Raw genomic sequence first — 16822 nt, 5'->3', positions numbered from 1 at the left:
GATCCAATGACAGTGTCAGACAGTCCCATGCAATTCTTCTAAATGCTGACTCCTACATTTTGATCAAAATGGGGAGCATCCAGTGCCAGTGTGTGTCCCCAGAGGGTCTGTCTGGTTCTAAAGTTGTGCATGGACGTAGGTTTTGGCGAGGTCCCTCTTTACAGAGTTTACAAGGAATCATTCTAGCCTAGGGAAAATGCTACCCAACACTTAAAAGATGTAAATCCAAAACCCAGCAGCCTACCGACTCTGCCCAGCAGCCTCTGCCCTTCACATTCCCGCTGTACAAGAGCAGCAAGTCCATGAAGGGTGTGGCTTGAACAGCTGTGGGAGGCCCGTTATTGCTTCTACTCAGAGCAATGGTTTCTGGTCTTGGGTGTCAAACACCAGCCTACAGATACTGCACCGGGGACTGGGGCTCTGATTCCTCTCATGCAGTCACTGCTCAAATACTTCTGAGAAAACCCAATGCTACTTTTTCAAGAGTCATTTTCATGGCAAGTGACAACTATTGGAGGGGAACCTCACTGGGTCTTTTCCCCAAAACTCTTGAAGTCAAAAAAAAAAAAAACAAAAAACAAAAAAAAAACAACCTCTTGAAGTCTCCTAGAACTCCATCTCCTTGGGATGATATTATTGAGTTAGACAAGGGTGGTCCAAAGCTGGCTGGTGATAAACAGGTCTGTGAAGAACCCAGGGTTTGCTTTTAACACATGGAGAAGCCGTTAGCCTTCTCACTGTCAGTATCTCCCATGCAGAAGGCACAGTGTTCTCTACCTGGGATCTCCTGGGATCAAGGAAGGTGACATTTGGGGAGTGTCAACCATGGGGCAGGCTGCCTGGTTCAGTATAAAGTACATCTGCCTCATAGTGTTGACATCTTGTATAAACACTCTTTGACCTCACTGTGCTATATAGATGATTGATAGATACATGGTTAAGAAGTGCATGACTGGTAGGTAGATTGATAGATGAATAGATGATTGGTAGGTGAACAGATAGACATGTATATAGATAGTAGATAGGTAAGTGAGTGATGCATATAGATGGCAGGTGATGGGTGATCAGATAGATGATGGATCAATAAATAGGCAGATAGATGATAGACGACAAAGGTGCTTGCTGAATGACCACAGATAGGTAAGTAGATGAAAGATGACAGATAAATAGGTTTTTCAAACCTTACCATTTCACTACCCTGACAAGTTTACCACCACTTAGCTGTAGAGCAGCCTGTCCTGGGAGCAAGAGAATGCTTTAGAAGATTCCTGGTCATTACGGTCTTTAAGGTAGGATCCACATTAGAAGAGCATGTGCCGATGTCCAGAGTTTAAGAGAGCAGAACCTGTACACAACATCATCACCTTGTTCTGCAGCCCCCAGAGACATGGCCACGCCTCGTGGGGGCCAAGTTCCTCCACATTACCTTTCAGGATAGGGCAGATCTTCCAGACGCCAGCAGCTCCTTCTCTGTTGAACTGCCCAAGGGCCAGCTCCATGTAGAAGAGGGGCATCCCGGCAATAACCATGAAGAGCAGGTAGGGTACCAGGAAGGCACCTGTGCACAGGACAGCAACCTCAGTTTGGGGCCACAGAAGGGGCTACTTTCATTATCTGCATGTGGGCCTTGATGTTGTGCTTTTAAGTATGTTCTTGTCACCCAGCATCCTGTCTAGTGGGGGTTCCTGTTCAGCTACCACCCGAGGGGATATGTCGGAAGGGTGGTAAACCATGCCTCCTTTCCTGTCTCAGCTGCTGTCAGTGTTGAACGTGTTCCCTTCGATGCCTCTGATTGTCCACCCACCCCACATTCTGAACTCAGCCAGAGGCAAGGCAGTCAAGGCCTGGAGCCACTTCTCAGCATTGTTCCTAGCGCTGTCTGCCTCTTCATACCCCACTTTGTCCCTTGAGAGTTGTGGTCCTGGAATCTGTGACCTAATCCCGGCATTTAGAGCCTGCTTCGCTGGAGACTTGGGCTGAGTTTCCGGGAGCCAGAGGGCAGGGCTTGATCTGCTTAAACTGTACATTCTAATCCACAAAGGCTGAACCCCACTGGAGTCCTCTGCTCCCTTCAATCTGAGCTTGAGTGAGGCAGAGTTTGGCTACAGCTTTCCCCCAAAAGTCTTGATGAGGAAGATGGGAGTCTCCTTGTCAGTCTGGGTCACTTACTGGAGCTGCTGAGCCTGGTTCTCTCACCTTCAGGAGCACATAATTAAGCAATTTGCTCATGGATTTGCCTGAGCCCGCCCTTCCGGCCTTCCGCCCTTCCACCCTTCCTTCTGCCCTTCCACCCTTCCTCCCTTCCTTCCTTCCTTCCTTCCTTCCTTTCCTTCCTTTCCTTCCTTCTGCCCTTCCTTCCTTCCTTCCTTCTGCCCTTCCTTCCTTCCTTCCTTCTGCCCTTCCTTCCTTCCTTCTGCCCTTCCTTCCTTCTGCCCTTCCTTCCGCCCTTCCTTCCTAAAGCAATTCTTCATATCCTGTAGCCAGCCAGGGAAACCCAGCCATGGAAATAGAGATCTCCAGGCTCAACTTGAATTTCTCTGGTAACCTTGTTCTTCCTTTTAGCTCCACTGCACAGCTATGACTCTATAGCGGGGATAAGAAAGTGGGCTTTCTTATGTGAGCCCGGCTTGGTAGTATAGACCCATAATCCCAGCTCTCCAGAGGCAAAAGGCAGGAAGACCATAAGTTCGAGACCTACTGATGCAGAGTAAGTTCAAGAATTGCCTAGGCAGCAGTGAAATCCTAACTCAAATTGAAAAAAAAAATAATCAAGAGGGTTATGCATGTGACTCAGTGGTCGAGTGTTCCCAGCATGCAAAAGTCTCTGGGTTCAATCCCCATAACTGTATTTAAAGAAAGAAAGGGAGAACAGAAGAGAGAGAGAGAGAGAGAGAGAGAGAGAGAGAGAAGAAGAAGAAGGAGGAGGAGGAGGAGGAGGAGGAGGAGGAGGAGGAGAGAGGAGGAGAGGAGAGGAGAGGAGAGGAGAGGAGAGGAGAGAGGAGAGGAGAGGAGAGGAGAGGAGAGGAGAGGAGGGTATATTTCAGTTCAGGGGCATCTTCTGCCCTTCTAAGTTTAACTTCAAATTTTATGAATTCAACTCTATAAGCACTGCTGAAGTTGTCTTAAAACGTTCTTCTTTTGGTCTTTTAGGATTTTCTTTCCAAAGTGAAAATCCTAGCAGACATAGAAGTCAGGACCTGGTGCCTCCACCCACTCCCTTCTCCTCTTTGCTCTCTGGGCTCCACATGCCTTGGCTGTCAGATTTTCTGAGCTCTCCAGCCTGGGAAGACTGAAAAGAGCTGCAGCTGGTGCAGCAGTTTCACCATCCTACAGGAGGGACAGGATTGTCTCACTGACAGCATTTTCTATGTGTACAGGAGCATATGAGCCTTGGAGACCAGGCACAACCCTCGGGCATCGTTCCTCAGGAGCGGCTCACCTTGGTTTTTGAGACAGTGTCTGTAACTGAGCTGATGCTCTCTGCATAGACTAGACTGACACTAGTTGGCTGTCCATCTCTGGGGTTCTCCTGTCTCCTAGTGCTAAGTAGCATTACAAATGTGTGACACCATGCCCTGCTTTTTTTTAATTTGGGTTCTGGAGATCAAGCTCAAAGTCTTCATGCTTGAACAGAAAGCACATTGCTGACTTAGTTATCCCTTCAGCTTTCACTGTGAGCATTTCTTGAGACCACAGCCCACACGATACCATGGCTTCCATTGCCTCCACTGCACTTCCCACACTACCTGCCACGGCCCCACCCTTATAAGGCACCGGAATCCAGGCATCACTCACCTCCACCATTTTTGTAGCACAGGTAGGGAAACCGCCAGACATTGGCGAGGTCCACAGCGAAGCCGATGACTGACAGCAGGAAATCAATTTTCTTGCTCCAGGTCTCCCGCTCCTGAGCCTCCACTGGTGTCTGTGGTGGGTTGATGAGGGTGGAGTTGGTCAGCTGCACTCCATTCTGCTCCTTGACGAGGATGAGTTCCACGTCTCTGGGGCCCATGGCATTGGACTCTTTAGCCGGGGCCACCACAGAGGACATTGGTCCCACGGAGCATTTGCTCTTACTCATGGGTAGATTGGAGCCCAAGGAACTCTGCTTCTTTCTTCTTAGCCTTCAGTCAATATAAAGAAACACACAGCAACACACAGGTTCAGCAGCCATACCTACAGGGTACCTGGGTGGAGCCCAGAGACATGAGGTTGTCCAAGCATGTGAGATGCCATAGCCAAGATGAAGGACAGCTGGGGGATGTTCACAGAGATGGAAGAGAGTGACCGTGGAGACCAGACACACCTCTACCCACCCCTATGGGTCCCTTTCCCACCAAACCCCTCATTCCTATTAGTGCAGGCTTGTGTGGCTTCTAATTTGCTTCCTAATAACAATCCCAGGTGCTGCATGCATTGCTTATCCACATTCCCAGGGGGCAATTTCACACCTTGCCAATAGCATTCCACTCACTTCTGCCTTTGTCAGGGTGCGTAGCTTTCTTTATACTTAGTAATACAAACAAAAAGCAAAATGAATATAACCAAAATCAGCCACAGTAACTGAAAGTTTAAAACAAGTAGTCATCGGTTTCCCCAAGGAGAGTCTATACAAAACCTCCATGTCTGACGGTGACCGTGGCTTTCCAGGCCTTTGAGCTGACCGGGAGTTACCAGAATGTCACCAGGGGAGGGATCAGTCCACAGTAGAATGCTACACTAGCTGTGCTCCTAGAGAAAGCCTCTTCTGTGCTTCTGCAGAGCCACGGCCATGGCACTCATGCCCGGTGACAGCCTGTTTCCACTGAGCCCAGACAAGCACACTGATGGAAGCCCGGCATCTGGGTGGCTGCTCTAATGGGGTGACTTTCCTCTGCATCCCTAAACAAAAACTCCTGACAGAAGTTATTTTATGCACCACTTCTCTGTGGCCTCTTTACCCCGGTGACAACCCTGAATGCAAATTCCTCACACGTGTTAGAAATGGGCTAACGGGTTTGCAGCTGCTAGGGAGCAGGTAGGAGCCAGAGAAGGCTGTGAGAAGGCAGGAAGCATAGCAAAGGACCTGGTCCCAGACTCTGCTCCCAGCTCTGTTATAGGTACAGAGGACCTGTCTGCCCCACCCTACTCCTCAACTCATGGTTCAGAGGCAAGGTTTGGGCACAGACAGCAAATGAGTCCTGGGAAAAACATCTTTCTTCACCAGCTGGAGCGGGAAACAGGTGGCTCATAAGCCAAGGTTCCCACAACACGAGTTCAGCCCCTGCTTACAGAAAAGACAATTGAGAAGGGGGAGGGTGGGGAGAGAGGGGAGATGGAGCTTTGGCAAGGGGTGAAAACAACCCCAAGGGGTGTGCTTCTTTCAGACCCCAGCCATCCAAGTGGAGTCAATCCACCACCGAGGGTCCGCGATGCCCAGCCTCAGCCATAGACAGCCATGCCCCCCCCCCCCCCCCCCGGGAAGTAAGAGCAACCTCCATTTGCAGGTCTTGAGCTTGGACTCTGTGGAACCCTACACTCTGAGGACAGGCGCTGAGAACACACCCCTTAGTTTTATGTGGAAGGAGCTGCGCTCCAAAGCCCTGGCTGTTGGCGACTTGGACCCAGAACCCGGATAGCTCTGGTTTTTGCACCTCATTCCATGGCACAGCCATCCAGGGGCAGAGTGGGGTTCCTGCCTGTCGCTCCATAGACTAGCCGTCCAGGTTCAGAGTGGGACAGGGGATGCCACTGCCAAGGATGCGCAAGGAGCAACCCTGGTCCTTACCTGCCTCCTGCGCTGGCCTTCAGCTCTGAGGTCCTGTAAGTCTCCAGTCCAGCTTCACAGCTCTAGCGGGTCTCAGCCTCAACCTCTTATCCAGTCGCGGGGTCGGTCCGCCTAGCCCCGCCCGCCGTCGGGGGCGCCCGCTGGCACTGGCTCCGCCTCCGTCCCGCCCTGGGTGGGCGGAGGACAGGCTAAACAGCTCCTGCATCTCTTGGGTACTAGGATGGCTGCAGGGTGCCAGAGGCCACTGATCCTGGGCAGGCCAGGACCTTGGCCGGTATCTTGCGCGACCAGAAAGCGTTGGCCACGTGGGATCAAGGCATCTAGGCTGGACGCGTTGCGGACCAGACGGACAGTTGGCTTCCAGGAGGAAGCAGTCCAGGTCTCTCGTCCCCTGCTTGCGCTCCTCGGGGTTGCTCTGCCAGCGCTGCAAGGGGCTCCCAGGCAACTAGCTCCAGCAAGGCCACGAGGAGCAGAGGAGCAAATTCCCCCCTCCCCCGGAAGAGAGCGAAGTGGCCAATGCGTGGGGACCTGCACGGAGTTCCCAAGGCTCACCCAGGTCTCCCCACTTCTCCTTTCGATGCTGTTTGATTACCCCACCCTGCTCCCGTGGTCCTGAGCAACCTGCTGACAAGATTCTCCAACTCCAGCTCCTCGGGGGCAAAGCAAGTGAAACACGCCTTACGGTCCTGTGCTGGTGGCCAATTTGTGTTCCTAGTCAGATCACAGCGTATTCTACCCCTGCCCTGGCCAGTTTGCTCAGGTATTCTTCTTCCTCATTCCATGAGCTCTGACCTTAGGATCCAAAGTACCAATATCCTCCAATCCATCCTGATTCTCCTCTACCACCTTACTCAGGTACCATGGCCATAAGAGGGTTTTTGTAGTGTGTAACTATTCCCAGCCCCACCTCGGTGCTCTAGCTTGGTTCCGGGAGCCTCGCCTGAACTTATTTTTACAGGAATCTAAGCCATCTGATTCAAGCCACGAGGGTTCCTCCAGTCAGCCTACTTATGAAACCAGTTTACCTGGAGCGACCTATAATATAGTTTGTGTGGTCAATATCCTGCTCCGGGGCCCAAAGGACTAGGAACTGGATTTCTCCTGCCCAGATATATGGCGTGTGGACACCGAGGGAGGTCCAGGACTCCCTAGGGTTAGCAGCAGTGTGAGCCCTTCCTCAGAACCCAAGTCCAGTTTTCCTTTCTGCCTCCCTTCCCTTCACTCTTTCTTACACCCTTCTCTTCCCTGCACTTCTCTCTTCCTTCCCATTTCTGTTTCCATCCAGAGTAGCTGAGAGCTTTGCCCAGAACATAGGGGTTTTTGAAGGAGTGTCGCATCTGCAGGCCCCACGGAACCAAGTTCCTAGCTGTGTCTCTTCTAACCCTTGGGACCTCCAAATGCCCTGGCTCCTCACCTACTTGTTTACTCCTCTGTGCCCATGCCTCTGTGGCCTCATCACTTTCCTTCAGCCCCCCAAATATGGGGATGACACCAGGCAGGAACACCCCCTCCCCCAGAGATGCTCTTCCATGCAGACTAGAATGGGGAGGGTAGACTGCTCTGGCTGGTGTGGTCAGCCAGAGCTATTGTAAGGAAACACCACAGCCTTGGAATCAGACAACAAACATTTATTTCTATAAATGCTCGGTAGTCTCAGATCCCCAGGGCCACAGGTGTCTGGGAGGGCTGCTCCCAGGTCACAAATAGGTCTCTAGGTTCTCTCCAGGGCAGAGATGAACAGAGCTCCCCGTGGCCATTTTGTAAGACACAAATAACATTTCTGAAGTGGAGCCTTTGAAACCTGATCACCTCCCAGGACCTGATTCTGAATGCTGTCTGACATAAGAGGGTATGAGTTCTACATGTAGATGGGGGTGGGGGAATGGTTTCAGTCCTCAACACACCATACGGTAACAGGGACTTCAGGAGATGATGGTGCCCCCTCTAGTCTTTGATGCCAAGAGTCGTCTCTTTGCCTCTGTTCTGTAGCAACCCAATTCTATGCAAGTATCTCCTACATTCAAAGAGACTGGCTTTTTTTTCTGGACCTCACAAGCAAGTTAATAATACACTTTGAGATCACTGAAGACGTGACTTGCTAGCCTACTATGCAATTAGCATGCTGAAGTTTAACTTGCCGTTAAGAGAACAGTGTAACAACTGACCTTACTTGCCTCAGTTTCCCGTGTGATGCACTCTCACAAGCTATGCTAATCCATAACTTTGCTCTCAAGTTATATACTCTTCCACGACTCTATCCAGAGTAATGGATGTGCGTATGAGCGTGTTGTGGTAATCATTTGCTGAAGGTGGCCAACAGCCTGGAAGTGACTGTATATAGCAAATATCCATCACAATCACTGGAGGAACCTGTGGATATAACTTGATAAGTTATTTTTGTAGTACTGAGTATCTCAGGGTCAATTAGAATCACTTACTAAATACCTTGCAAAACTATCTGAATTCTGTAACAAATCTTCCGTTTCCCCTGCTGTGCTTTCTGTTCTGTTCAGTAAATAAAGAGCAGAGTCCAGGACAGACAGAAGATACAGGTAGAGAATTAAAGGATCCAAACTTGGGCTCTCTAATCAGTCAAACGAATCCAAGGGGAAGTGCTGAATTTTCATTCCTTGATGTGACACCAAAGCACTCCAATGCCTCTGAGGTAATCCTTAGTGCATTTTACCAGCACACTTCTCGGTAGTAATTCTGATGCCAAGAGAGGGGCAGGAGCCCATCATTGGCCCAGTTGAAGTCATCGAGAAAATAAATGACTGCGTAAGGAAGAAATAGTGGGAATAACTAAAGAGGTCATTTAAGGACAGAGACACAGAGCAGAACTTAGGTTCATCCAACCCATAAAACAGAAACAAAAGCCAAGAAGAATGAAGGTTTGAACACCAAGAATACAATAGAATGGTCTGTACTAAGCAGGGTGTAGGGAAATAAATACCATGGGGCAAGGGGACCTCTAGACTACCCATGGTGTGAGGAATAAAATACCATGGGGTGACGTGGTATACAGACAAAACACAGCAGTTAAGTAGTGTGAAACTCAGTGATAGAGAGTGGTCACATGTCTCCAATATTGGGTTAATATCCAATATTCAGTACTCTGGCCACAGCTGACTTACCATGCAGCTAGGACAATGGAACTTTTCATGTTCTCAGAGAAAAGGGCCAAGAAGGCTGGGCTGTTAGCCTCACCACAATTGGCAGAGAGCTAAGGGTGCATGCACTCCACCTCACTTTCTGGGCTTTTACAGGTAGATGCAGTGTGGTTGACTCTGAGTTGACCGAGCCTGATGAACAGCCAGACTTTCCATGCTGGAACTTGGGCTAAACGCAGCGCTCAGTTCCTTATAGTTGTTGCTGAGGATGCTGGCTAAGAGCATTGGATGAAAACAGGTGATGCTGGGGGATGTCTGAAATGGGACGATCACGTGGGGATGGAAAGGGGAGAGAGGGCAGTGGTAGGGAATAAGACAGCTAGAATTAAGGGTAGCATGGAAACATAATACAGTAGAAACCTAAAACATTTGCATATGTGAAGATGAGCTCAATGAAATCAACAAATAATGGGAGACAGAGATCCACCTGGCCATCTCTTGTCACCAAATGAAGTTTCTAGTAGCAGGTTTGGGTCACATCTGAGTTGTTGGCTAGAGGGATTCCACAGAATCCCCAAACAACCCAGGCTTTTGCCAACACTTCATAGGTTGCTCTCCGCAAATGGTCAGAAAGTCCCCATTGCTGAAGACAACACAGACACAACTCATTGAACATGGAGGTGTCAAGCTGGCACCCACAGAAGCCTTCACTCCTGTGTTCCAGCATCGTTGTTACAAGAAGGTATTCTGCATGCTATCAAAAGAGAAATGTAAACAACAAGACAGCCGTAGATCCTTTATCTACTATGGTGTATGACCTCAAGACACGCTAGGGCAACTAAATGTTGCAAAATTGGGAGTAGCCAGTTGTACTGGCTAGTCTTATGTCAGCTTGAAACAAGCTGGGAACCTCCACTGAGAAAATGTCTCCATAAGATCCAACTGTAAGGTATTTTCTTAGTTGGTGATTGATGAGGGAAGATCCAGCCCATTGTGAGTGGTGGCATCCCTGTTCTGGTGGTTCTGGGTTCTATAAGAAGACAGGCTGAGCAAGCCATGAGGAGCATGTCAGTAAGCAGCACCCCTCTATGGCCTCTGCCTCAGCTCCTGCTCTCAGGTTCCTGTCCTGTTTGAGTTTCTGTTCTAACTTCTTTGATGATGAACAGTGATGTGGACGTATAAGTCAAATAACCCCTATCCTCCACCTCGCTTTTTGGTCATGGTGCTTCATTGCAGTAATAGAAACCCCAACTAAGAGGTCAAGCAATAATTGATCTGATGTAAGGCTCACACCACGGGATAGAACCCATACCTGATACTGCTTAGGTGATCAAGACCCTAAGCCTTGATAGCCCAGGGACCTAGGGCAAAAGCAAATAATACTGGCCTAAAAAGAAATGTAAAATGATTCCTAAAGGTATTTGTCTATACTCATAGATCAGTGCCTTGTTCAACTATCATTAGAGAAGCTTCCTCCTGCAGCAGATGGGAACAAATACAGAGACCCACAGCCAGACAGTATGCAGACATTAAGAGACTTCGCAACACTCAGTCGTAGATGGGATACTGCCATCAAATCCCTCCCTTCAGAGCTCGGGGAACCCCAAAGAAGAGGAGGTAGAAAGAATGTAAGAGCCAGAGGAGATGGAGGACATAAAAGATAATAAGGCCCTCTAAGTCAACATGATCACATCTCATATGAACTCACAGAGACTGAAGCAGCTTCTATAGGGCATGCTCAGGTCTGCACCAGGTCCTCCACATACATATTATAGCTTCTAGTTTAGTGTTTTTATGGGACTCTTGAGTGTATGAATGAGTGAGTCTCTGATTCTTATGCCCTCTCTTGGGCTCTTTCCCTTCTGTTGGTTTGTCCAACTTTAATATGATGGTTTTTGTTTTATTTTATTATATTTAATTTTGTTCTTTTTTAAAAAAATAAATGAATGAATGTAAACCTAGCCACTAGGGTAAAGATCAAAAACAAAGCTGTCATTTATAACTGCTGGGATAGAAAAAATCAGTTTTCCCCAATGGAATGACATTGGGTATATCAGCCACTCCAGGACAAAACACAAAAAGTGTATTTTTTGTGTTCAACTGTAGCACACGCACAGTGGGAAACAGGAATGCCCCAAGAATGCCCCCTTTATTGTGTCCTGGGGCAGCTTATATAGGGATAGCCACGCTCCAGCCAAACGCACCAGAAACCACTCTCCTGCCATCAGGAACTCCTGAGGGTCTCGTGCTCAGAGCAGCTGTAGGCACTCAAATCAGGAGAAAACAAGTTGTTTAGAAGAAATTCGGGGTCTGGGGGTTCACAGCTCCCAACATTCAACACAAAAAATAATGAACTCAAATAAAGAAATAAAGAAATAAAACAAAGGAAGGAAGGAAGAAAAGAGGAGACAGGTGGTGGCGCTGTATAGCAGTTGAATGAAAACGGCTCCCATAGGTTCATAGGGAGCAAACCTACTTGACAGGGATTAGGACGAGGAGGTGTGGCCTTGGTGGAGGACGTGTATCACTGGGACTTAGTTTTGGGGTTTCAAATGCTCAAGACAGACCCAGTGCCTCTTTTTCTTCTCACTGCCTGCCAGTCAAGATGCAGAACTCTCTAGGCTCCTTCTCCACCACCGTGTCTGCCTGCATGCTGCCAAGCTTCCTGCCATGACAGTAAAGGTATATACCTCTAAACCAATTAGAAGTTTTCCTTTGTAAGAGCTGCTATGGTCATGGTGTCCCTTCACAGCAATAGAAACCTGATCAAGAGACTATATAAAGGTTTGTATATTAATCTTCAGAGACTGCCACCACCTCCCCACAATACTGTACGTTTTTTTTTTTTTTTAATATAGTCCGTTTTAAATCAATGCGGCAGGAAGTGGATTCAAGGTTATGGGCTTTCACGTCACAATCTCTTACTGTTTGAGCACCACTTGTTGTAAGTGTGATCCTCCCTCTACCTGATAGCCTCTGCAATTTCCCTGAAGTCAGTCCAGCTGTTTGTTTACGTCTGGACTCTGCTTGCCTACTGTAATGCAAACTTTTCAGTAGCCTGCACTTCAGAGCCGAAGCCCTGACTTTCAGATATGACAGTGCTGCCTGGGCCAACACATCCTAACCTGTCTGGTCCCTTCTACCTCGTGCTGTCCTACGCTCAATGTGTTTCTTGTGAGTACATTGCTTTCGGTGTTGTTTTCCTATGCAATGTGGCAGTTTCTGCTTTTTAACCGAGGCATTCATACCCTGAATGCTTGACATGAAGACTGCTTTGGTTGGACTTCTGTCTACAGGCTGCCCCTGGCTTTCTATGTTTTTCTGATATGTTCTCGGTCTTTTCTCAGATCAGGTAGCTGTGGTTTCATTCAACACTGAAATGTTGGTCTGTCTGTTGCTCCATTGCATGTAGTAGGCACCATCTCACTGTGTCTTTCACCGATAGCTTTACCCTAACTTGCAGCAGGAACACTCGACTAGAGTGCACTCCCTTTAGCTTTTGGGCTGTCAGCTTCAAACATTTTGCTGTACACGTTATGAACTGGAGAATGCATTGTCAACTTGACAACAGGTGACCATCCTCCAAAAGAGATTTAAACAGTGAAGAAAACTTTTGCTATTATCTTCCTAACTACCTTTTCTTCTTCCTTGGTTTGAACCCAGATTTCCAAACCCTTTCATTCATCATGGGACTGAAGGACTTGCTGATTGCATGCCGATTTGATTTGACACCAGACACTATAGATTTATTCACCCCTAAGATCCTTATGACCGGGCTGGAGAGATGGCTCAGAGGTTAAGAGCGTTGCCTGCTCTTCCAAAGGTCCTGAGTTCAATTCCCGGCAACCACATGGTGGCTCACAACCATCTGTAATGGAGTCTTCTGGCTTGCAGGCATACACACAAAGAGAATATTGTATACATAATAAATAATAAAATATTTTAAAAAAAAAAGATCCTTATGACCTGGACTTCCTTCTGACCTGAAGCAACTTTTTGCAGCTTAGGAGTGAGCCAGCACCCAACTAGCTCTCACAGAACTGGACAGGCAGGCACTGGTCACCATTCTGAGGCTCTTGTCACCATTTCTTGGCACGCAGCTTGCATCGCTTGCTGCTGAGTGGGTTGCACAGTTCAGTTCTGTCCGTGGGCAGCTTCATGTAGATGAGAGACATACTCATCCTGACCCAACTTTAATCCTAGCACTTGGCCTCTCCTGGCTGTGACACACTTTTTTTTTTGTTTTTTTTTTTGTTTTTTTTCGAGACAGAGTTTCTCTGTGGTTTTGGAGCCTGTCCTGGAACTAGCTCTTGTAGACCAGGCTGGTCTCGAACTCACAGAGATCGGCCTGCCTCTGCCTCCCGAGTGCTGGGCTTCAGATAATATCTAGCTTTTGTGCTCAACTCAGCTTCTTGTATTTTTGTGATTGACACTGTTGGCAATGATGAACTGGCTCACCGACTCAGCTTTTGCTTACTAAAAATGTCTTTATTTTGCTTGACGATAGAAAGGTATTTTTAAACACAGAATTCCAGGCTGGCTTTTTTTCTTTCTCTCTTTAATTTTGAGGATGCCACCAGCTATCTAGCTAGCATAGTCAGAGGCCAATGAGTAGTTGGTGGCCATCAAGGAGTTGACAGCTATCAGTCACCAAGAAATCAGCAGGTACTGAGAACTTGTTGGCAGTCACTGAGGCGGCTCTGGTCATTGAGAAATTGGTTGTCCCTGAGAGTTTGGCTGTCATTGAGAAATCATCTGCCAGTCATGGAAAATTTGGCTGCTAGTCACTGAGAATTTGGTTCTCGTTGAGAAGTGGACTACCATTGAGAAGCCAGCTGGTATTCACCTAGGAGCTGGCTGACAGCTATCAGACCCTAGCCAGTGGGCACTCAGCAAACACCTGGGCAGGCTTGTGCCTTGGGAGCGCACACATTTTTCCTGGAAACCCTTGTTTTCCTTTCAAATTATTTTACATTGTGTGTTTGTGTGGCGTGTGAGTGTGAAACCGTGCCAGGCACACATGGGAACTTGTGGGAGTTTTTCTCTCCTTCGACCATGTGGGTCATGGGAGGTCAAACTTGGATCATCAGGCTTAGTGACAAGCACCTTTTCCAAAACCTGGCTTGCTTGGTGTTTGTTCGATTGGGTGCTCACTGAGATGCCTCTTTTATGCCTGCATTTATAGATTTTGGGGAAATTATGGTTATTATCTTGTCAAATATTTTTTTCTGTCCCTGAAAGGTTATCTGACCATGTTTCTCAGGCTACTCATTTCTTTTCTCTGTATTTCCTGCCCTTGCTTGCTGGGACTGCACATTGCTAAGCTCCAGCCAGGTTCCTGTTTCTTCCTTCAGGACACCATCCAATAGGATTTTCTCAGGTGTAACATGGTACGCAAGAGTTTGTCTCTTCCAGTGTGCATCTCACAGATCCTTTCCAAGTGGCTGGAAAAGAAGGGGACCAAATGTGGAATAGCTGCGGAGCTGGTCAGTAACTGCTTAGCCTGGTCAAAGTCGTGCTTCAATTCCCAGACCTAAAGTGGGCACCACTCTCAGATCTGCCAGCTTTCCCAAGTAGGCTGATTGCTCTGGCCTTTCCATCACAACTGGAAAGGCTCCTTGATTGATACGAACCCCAAGTACAGATTCGGCTTCTAGGTTTTCCTGCCAACATGACCTGAAGTGCAGTGAGGGGCCTATTCGTGACTGTTCGTCCCCCACGCATGGCTATAAGCCTTGAAGGATGCAGGGCTGGGCTGACATTGGAGGTCTCCTTTCCCCAGTCAGCATGGTGCCATAACTGAGGACTGGTGCACATGGCTAACCGTGGCCAGAAAAGCACCTGTAACTGAGAAATTAGCAATGGCTCAGTTATATTTGGGGATGCCCTGGTGACTGTGCTCCCTTTGCCTTCTCAAAGTCCTCCTCCACCCAGATGTACTCCTGCCTTCGACCTTGGGTATGGCCAGGTGACCATTCTGTTCAGTGAGGCAGGAGGGTGACTGATAAACACCAACACAGTGAAGACCCTTCACTTTCCTGCCATCTGACAGGCAGTCTCGGGAGGGGATGGTCTGTCAGCCTGGGACAGGGATAGTAACAGTGGGCAGGGGTATCTGGGAGGATATGTAGGGAAGAAAGGGAGAAACATTGTCATTAAATTACAGTCTCAAAATCAAACAAAGCCGCAGGCAGAGCTGCCCTGTCTGTGTGAGAAACAGATCTTCTTTGCTGACTTCAGCTCTCTGTGGCCCTTATCTGTTACTGTGTAACTTGGCCTGGGCAAATCCACAGGCCCTGCCCAAGATTCTGCTTCTCCTTTCATGCTGGAATACTTTGCTTAAGAGCCTCTGTCCCCAAGACCAGAGGTTTCTACCTGGGACCCCAAGACAAGTGCTGTACCAAGTTAAACTGCTGTCAGCCCTGGAGTGTTGCCTCTCTCCTGACTCAAGGTATGACAAAGGGCCACTGTCGTGCAACTGGATAGAATAGGCAGGGGAGAGCCATCACTGCCTGTGGAGTCCAGTATCTCTCCACGTGCCTATTGACATTGTCATGATTAAGACTGGGACTAGGGTGCTACCAAACCTGGGGTCAGGGGAGCGTAGATAGGTACTGGGAGATTTGTGAACACGTGCCATCCTATGCTGAGACATAGGGATGAGGACGGGTCAGCCATGGTACTGTGCAGTACTTGACTGGGCATGTGCATACCTGTGCACACGTGTGCCCTGCTTGTGTGTGAACTTGTACATCGGATGGGTAATTGGTTAAACTCATTCTTCCCACTTCTTGGGAACCCCTATCACTTTAGACAGGGAATGGTGAGCAGAAATGGACTTTTACTCAGCTTTTCCCTAAGAAAATGTTTAGATTGGCTCCTGACCAAACTCAGCTCATCCGAAGGTGGAGACACGGCTCGTGGAATTCATCTTCCTGGGAGAAGGTATAGCCTCATGTTAATAGGTATGACTTCAGCAACCATGCTGGAAAATGCACAGGAATGTAACCTACAATCTGCAAATCTAGGGGGTGGGGTTGGGGTACAAGTGATAGGTGCTGGCTCTCCCTACCCTGGTTCCATGTAGAACACGTAGTTTGCCTGGTTGCTGCCCTGCATGTATGTGGCCAGTGTGTGCTTGGAGCTGCAGTATCTCCCGTGTTCTTGAGCAAAATGATTACAGGTGACCACTTCCTGAACCAGCCTGCCAGGAAAGCATATAGCTCACGTCTTGGTTTGACTCTTTAAAAAAACTGTAAACAAACCAGGCATGGCGGTGCATGCCTTTAATCCCAGCACCTGAAGGCAGAGGTAGGCGGACGTCTGTGAATTTAAGGTTAGCTTAGTCTACATAATGAGTTCCAGGACAGCTGAAGCTGGTGAGATCCTGTCTCAAGAAATAAGTCAAAACAAATTTTAAAAATCTTAAATATACTTAGTGTCAGAGCTGATGGTCATTTAAAAAATGACAAGTTCGCCGGGCGGTGGTGGTGCACGCCTTTAATCCCAGCACTCGGGAGGCAGAGGCAGGCGGATCTCTGTGAGTTCTAGGCTAGCCTGGTCTACAAGAGCTAGTTCCAGGACAGGAACCAAAAGCTATGGAGAAACCCTGTCTCGAAAAATCAAAAAGAAAAAAAAAAGTTCATCAAAAAACACAAAGGAGAGGGATGGAAAGATGGTTCAGCAGGAAAGAGCGCTGCTGTTCTGGAAGACTTGAGTTTGCTTCCTAGCGCCCACAGGGACCGCTCACAACCACCTGTAACTTCAGCTGTAGGGTATCTGACACTTTGATCAGACCTGCAAGGGCACCTGCATTCATGTGCACATAAACATAATAAAACTGATAAAATGAATCTTAAAACACAGGGTGTAAATAAAACTTGTGAAACAGTATCAGGTTAGACGCTATTTTCTCACTGCATGGGGCCCACGCCGACATCCTAGT

The 16822-nt window shown here is 48.2% G+C and overlaps 1 protein-coding gene across 3 annotated transcripts in view; it reads right to left on the bottom strand.

Moving 5' to 3' along the window:
- The window catches only part of Slc6a3 (solute carrier family 6 member 3), a 33019-nt gene extending 27176 nt beyond the window's left edge, over positions 1-5843 (bottom strand). The window contains exons 1-3 of one of the 3 annotated variants that reach the window (XM_041632166.1): positions 5768-5843; positions 3796-4124; positions 1427-1558 (exon numbers count right to left, since the gene is read on the bottom strand). In XM_041632166.1, coding sequence (XP_041488100.1) covers positions 1427-1558; positions 3796-4081 — 418 coding nt within the window. In that variant the 5' untranslated portion in view covers positions 4082-4124; positions 5768-5843. Of the gene's footprint in view, positions 1-1426; positions 1559-3795; positions 4125-4451; positions 4617-5767 lie in introns of those variants that run through there. The other 2 variants (XM_041632165.1, XM_041632167.1) reach the window with 2 other exon arrangements.
- Positions 5844-16822: the final 10979 nt, after the last annotated feature.

This window comes from Microtus oregoni, unplaced genomic scaffold (genome assembly GCF_018167655.1).
Source record: "Microtus oregoni isolate MIOR12 unplaced genomic scaffold, Mior012 000040F_ref0000088, whole genome shotgun sequence".
NCBI lineage: Eukaryota > Metazoa > Chordata > Mammalia > Rodentia > Cricetidae > Microtus > Microtus oregoni.
Note: the sequence above shows the minus strand (reverse complement) of the source record. Positions and strands in the feature narration are given on the sequence as shown.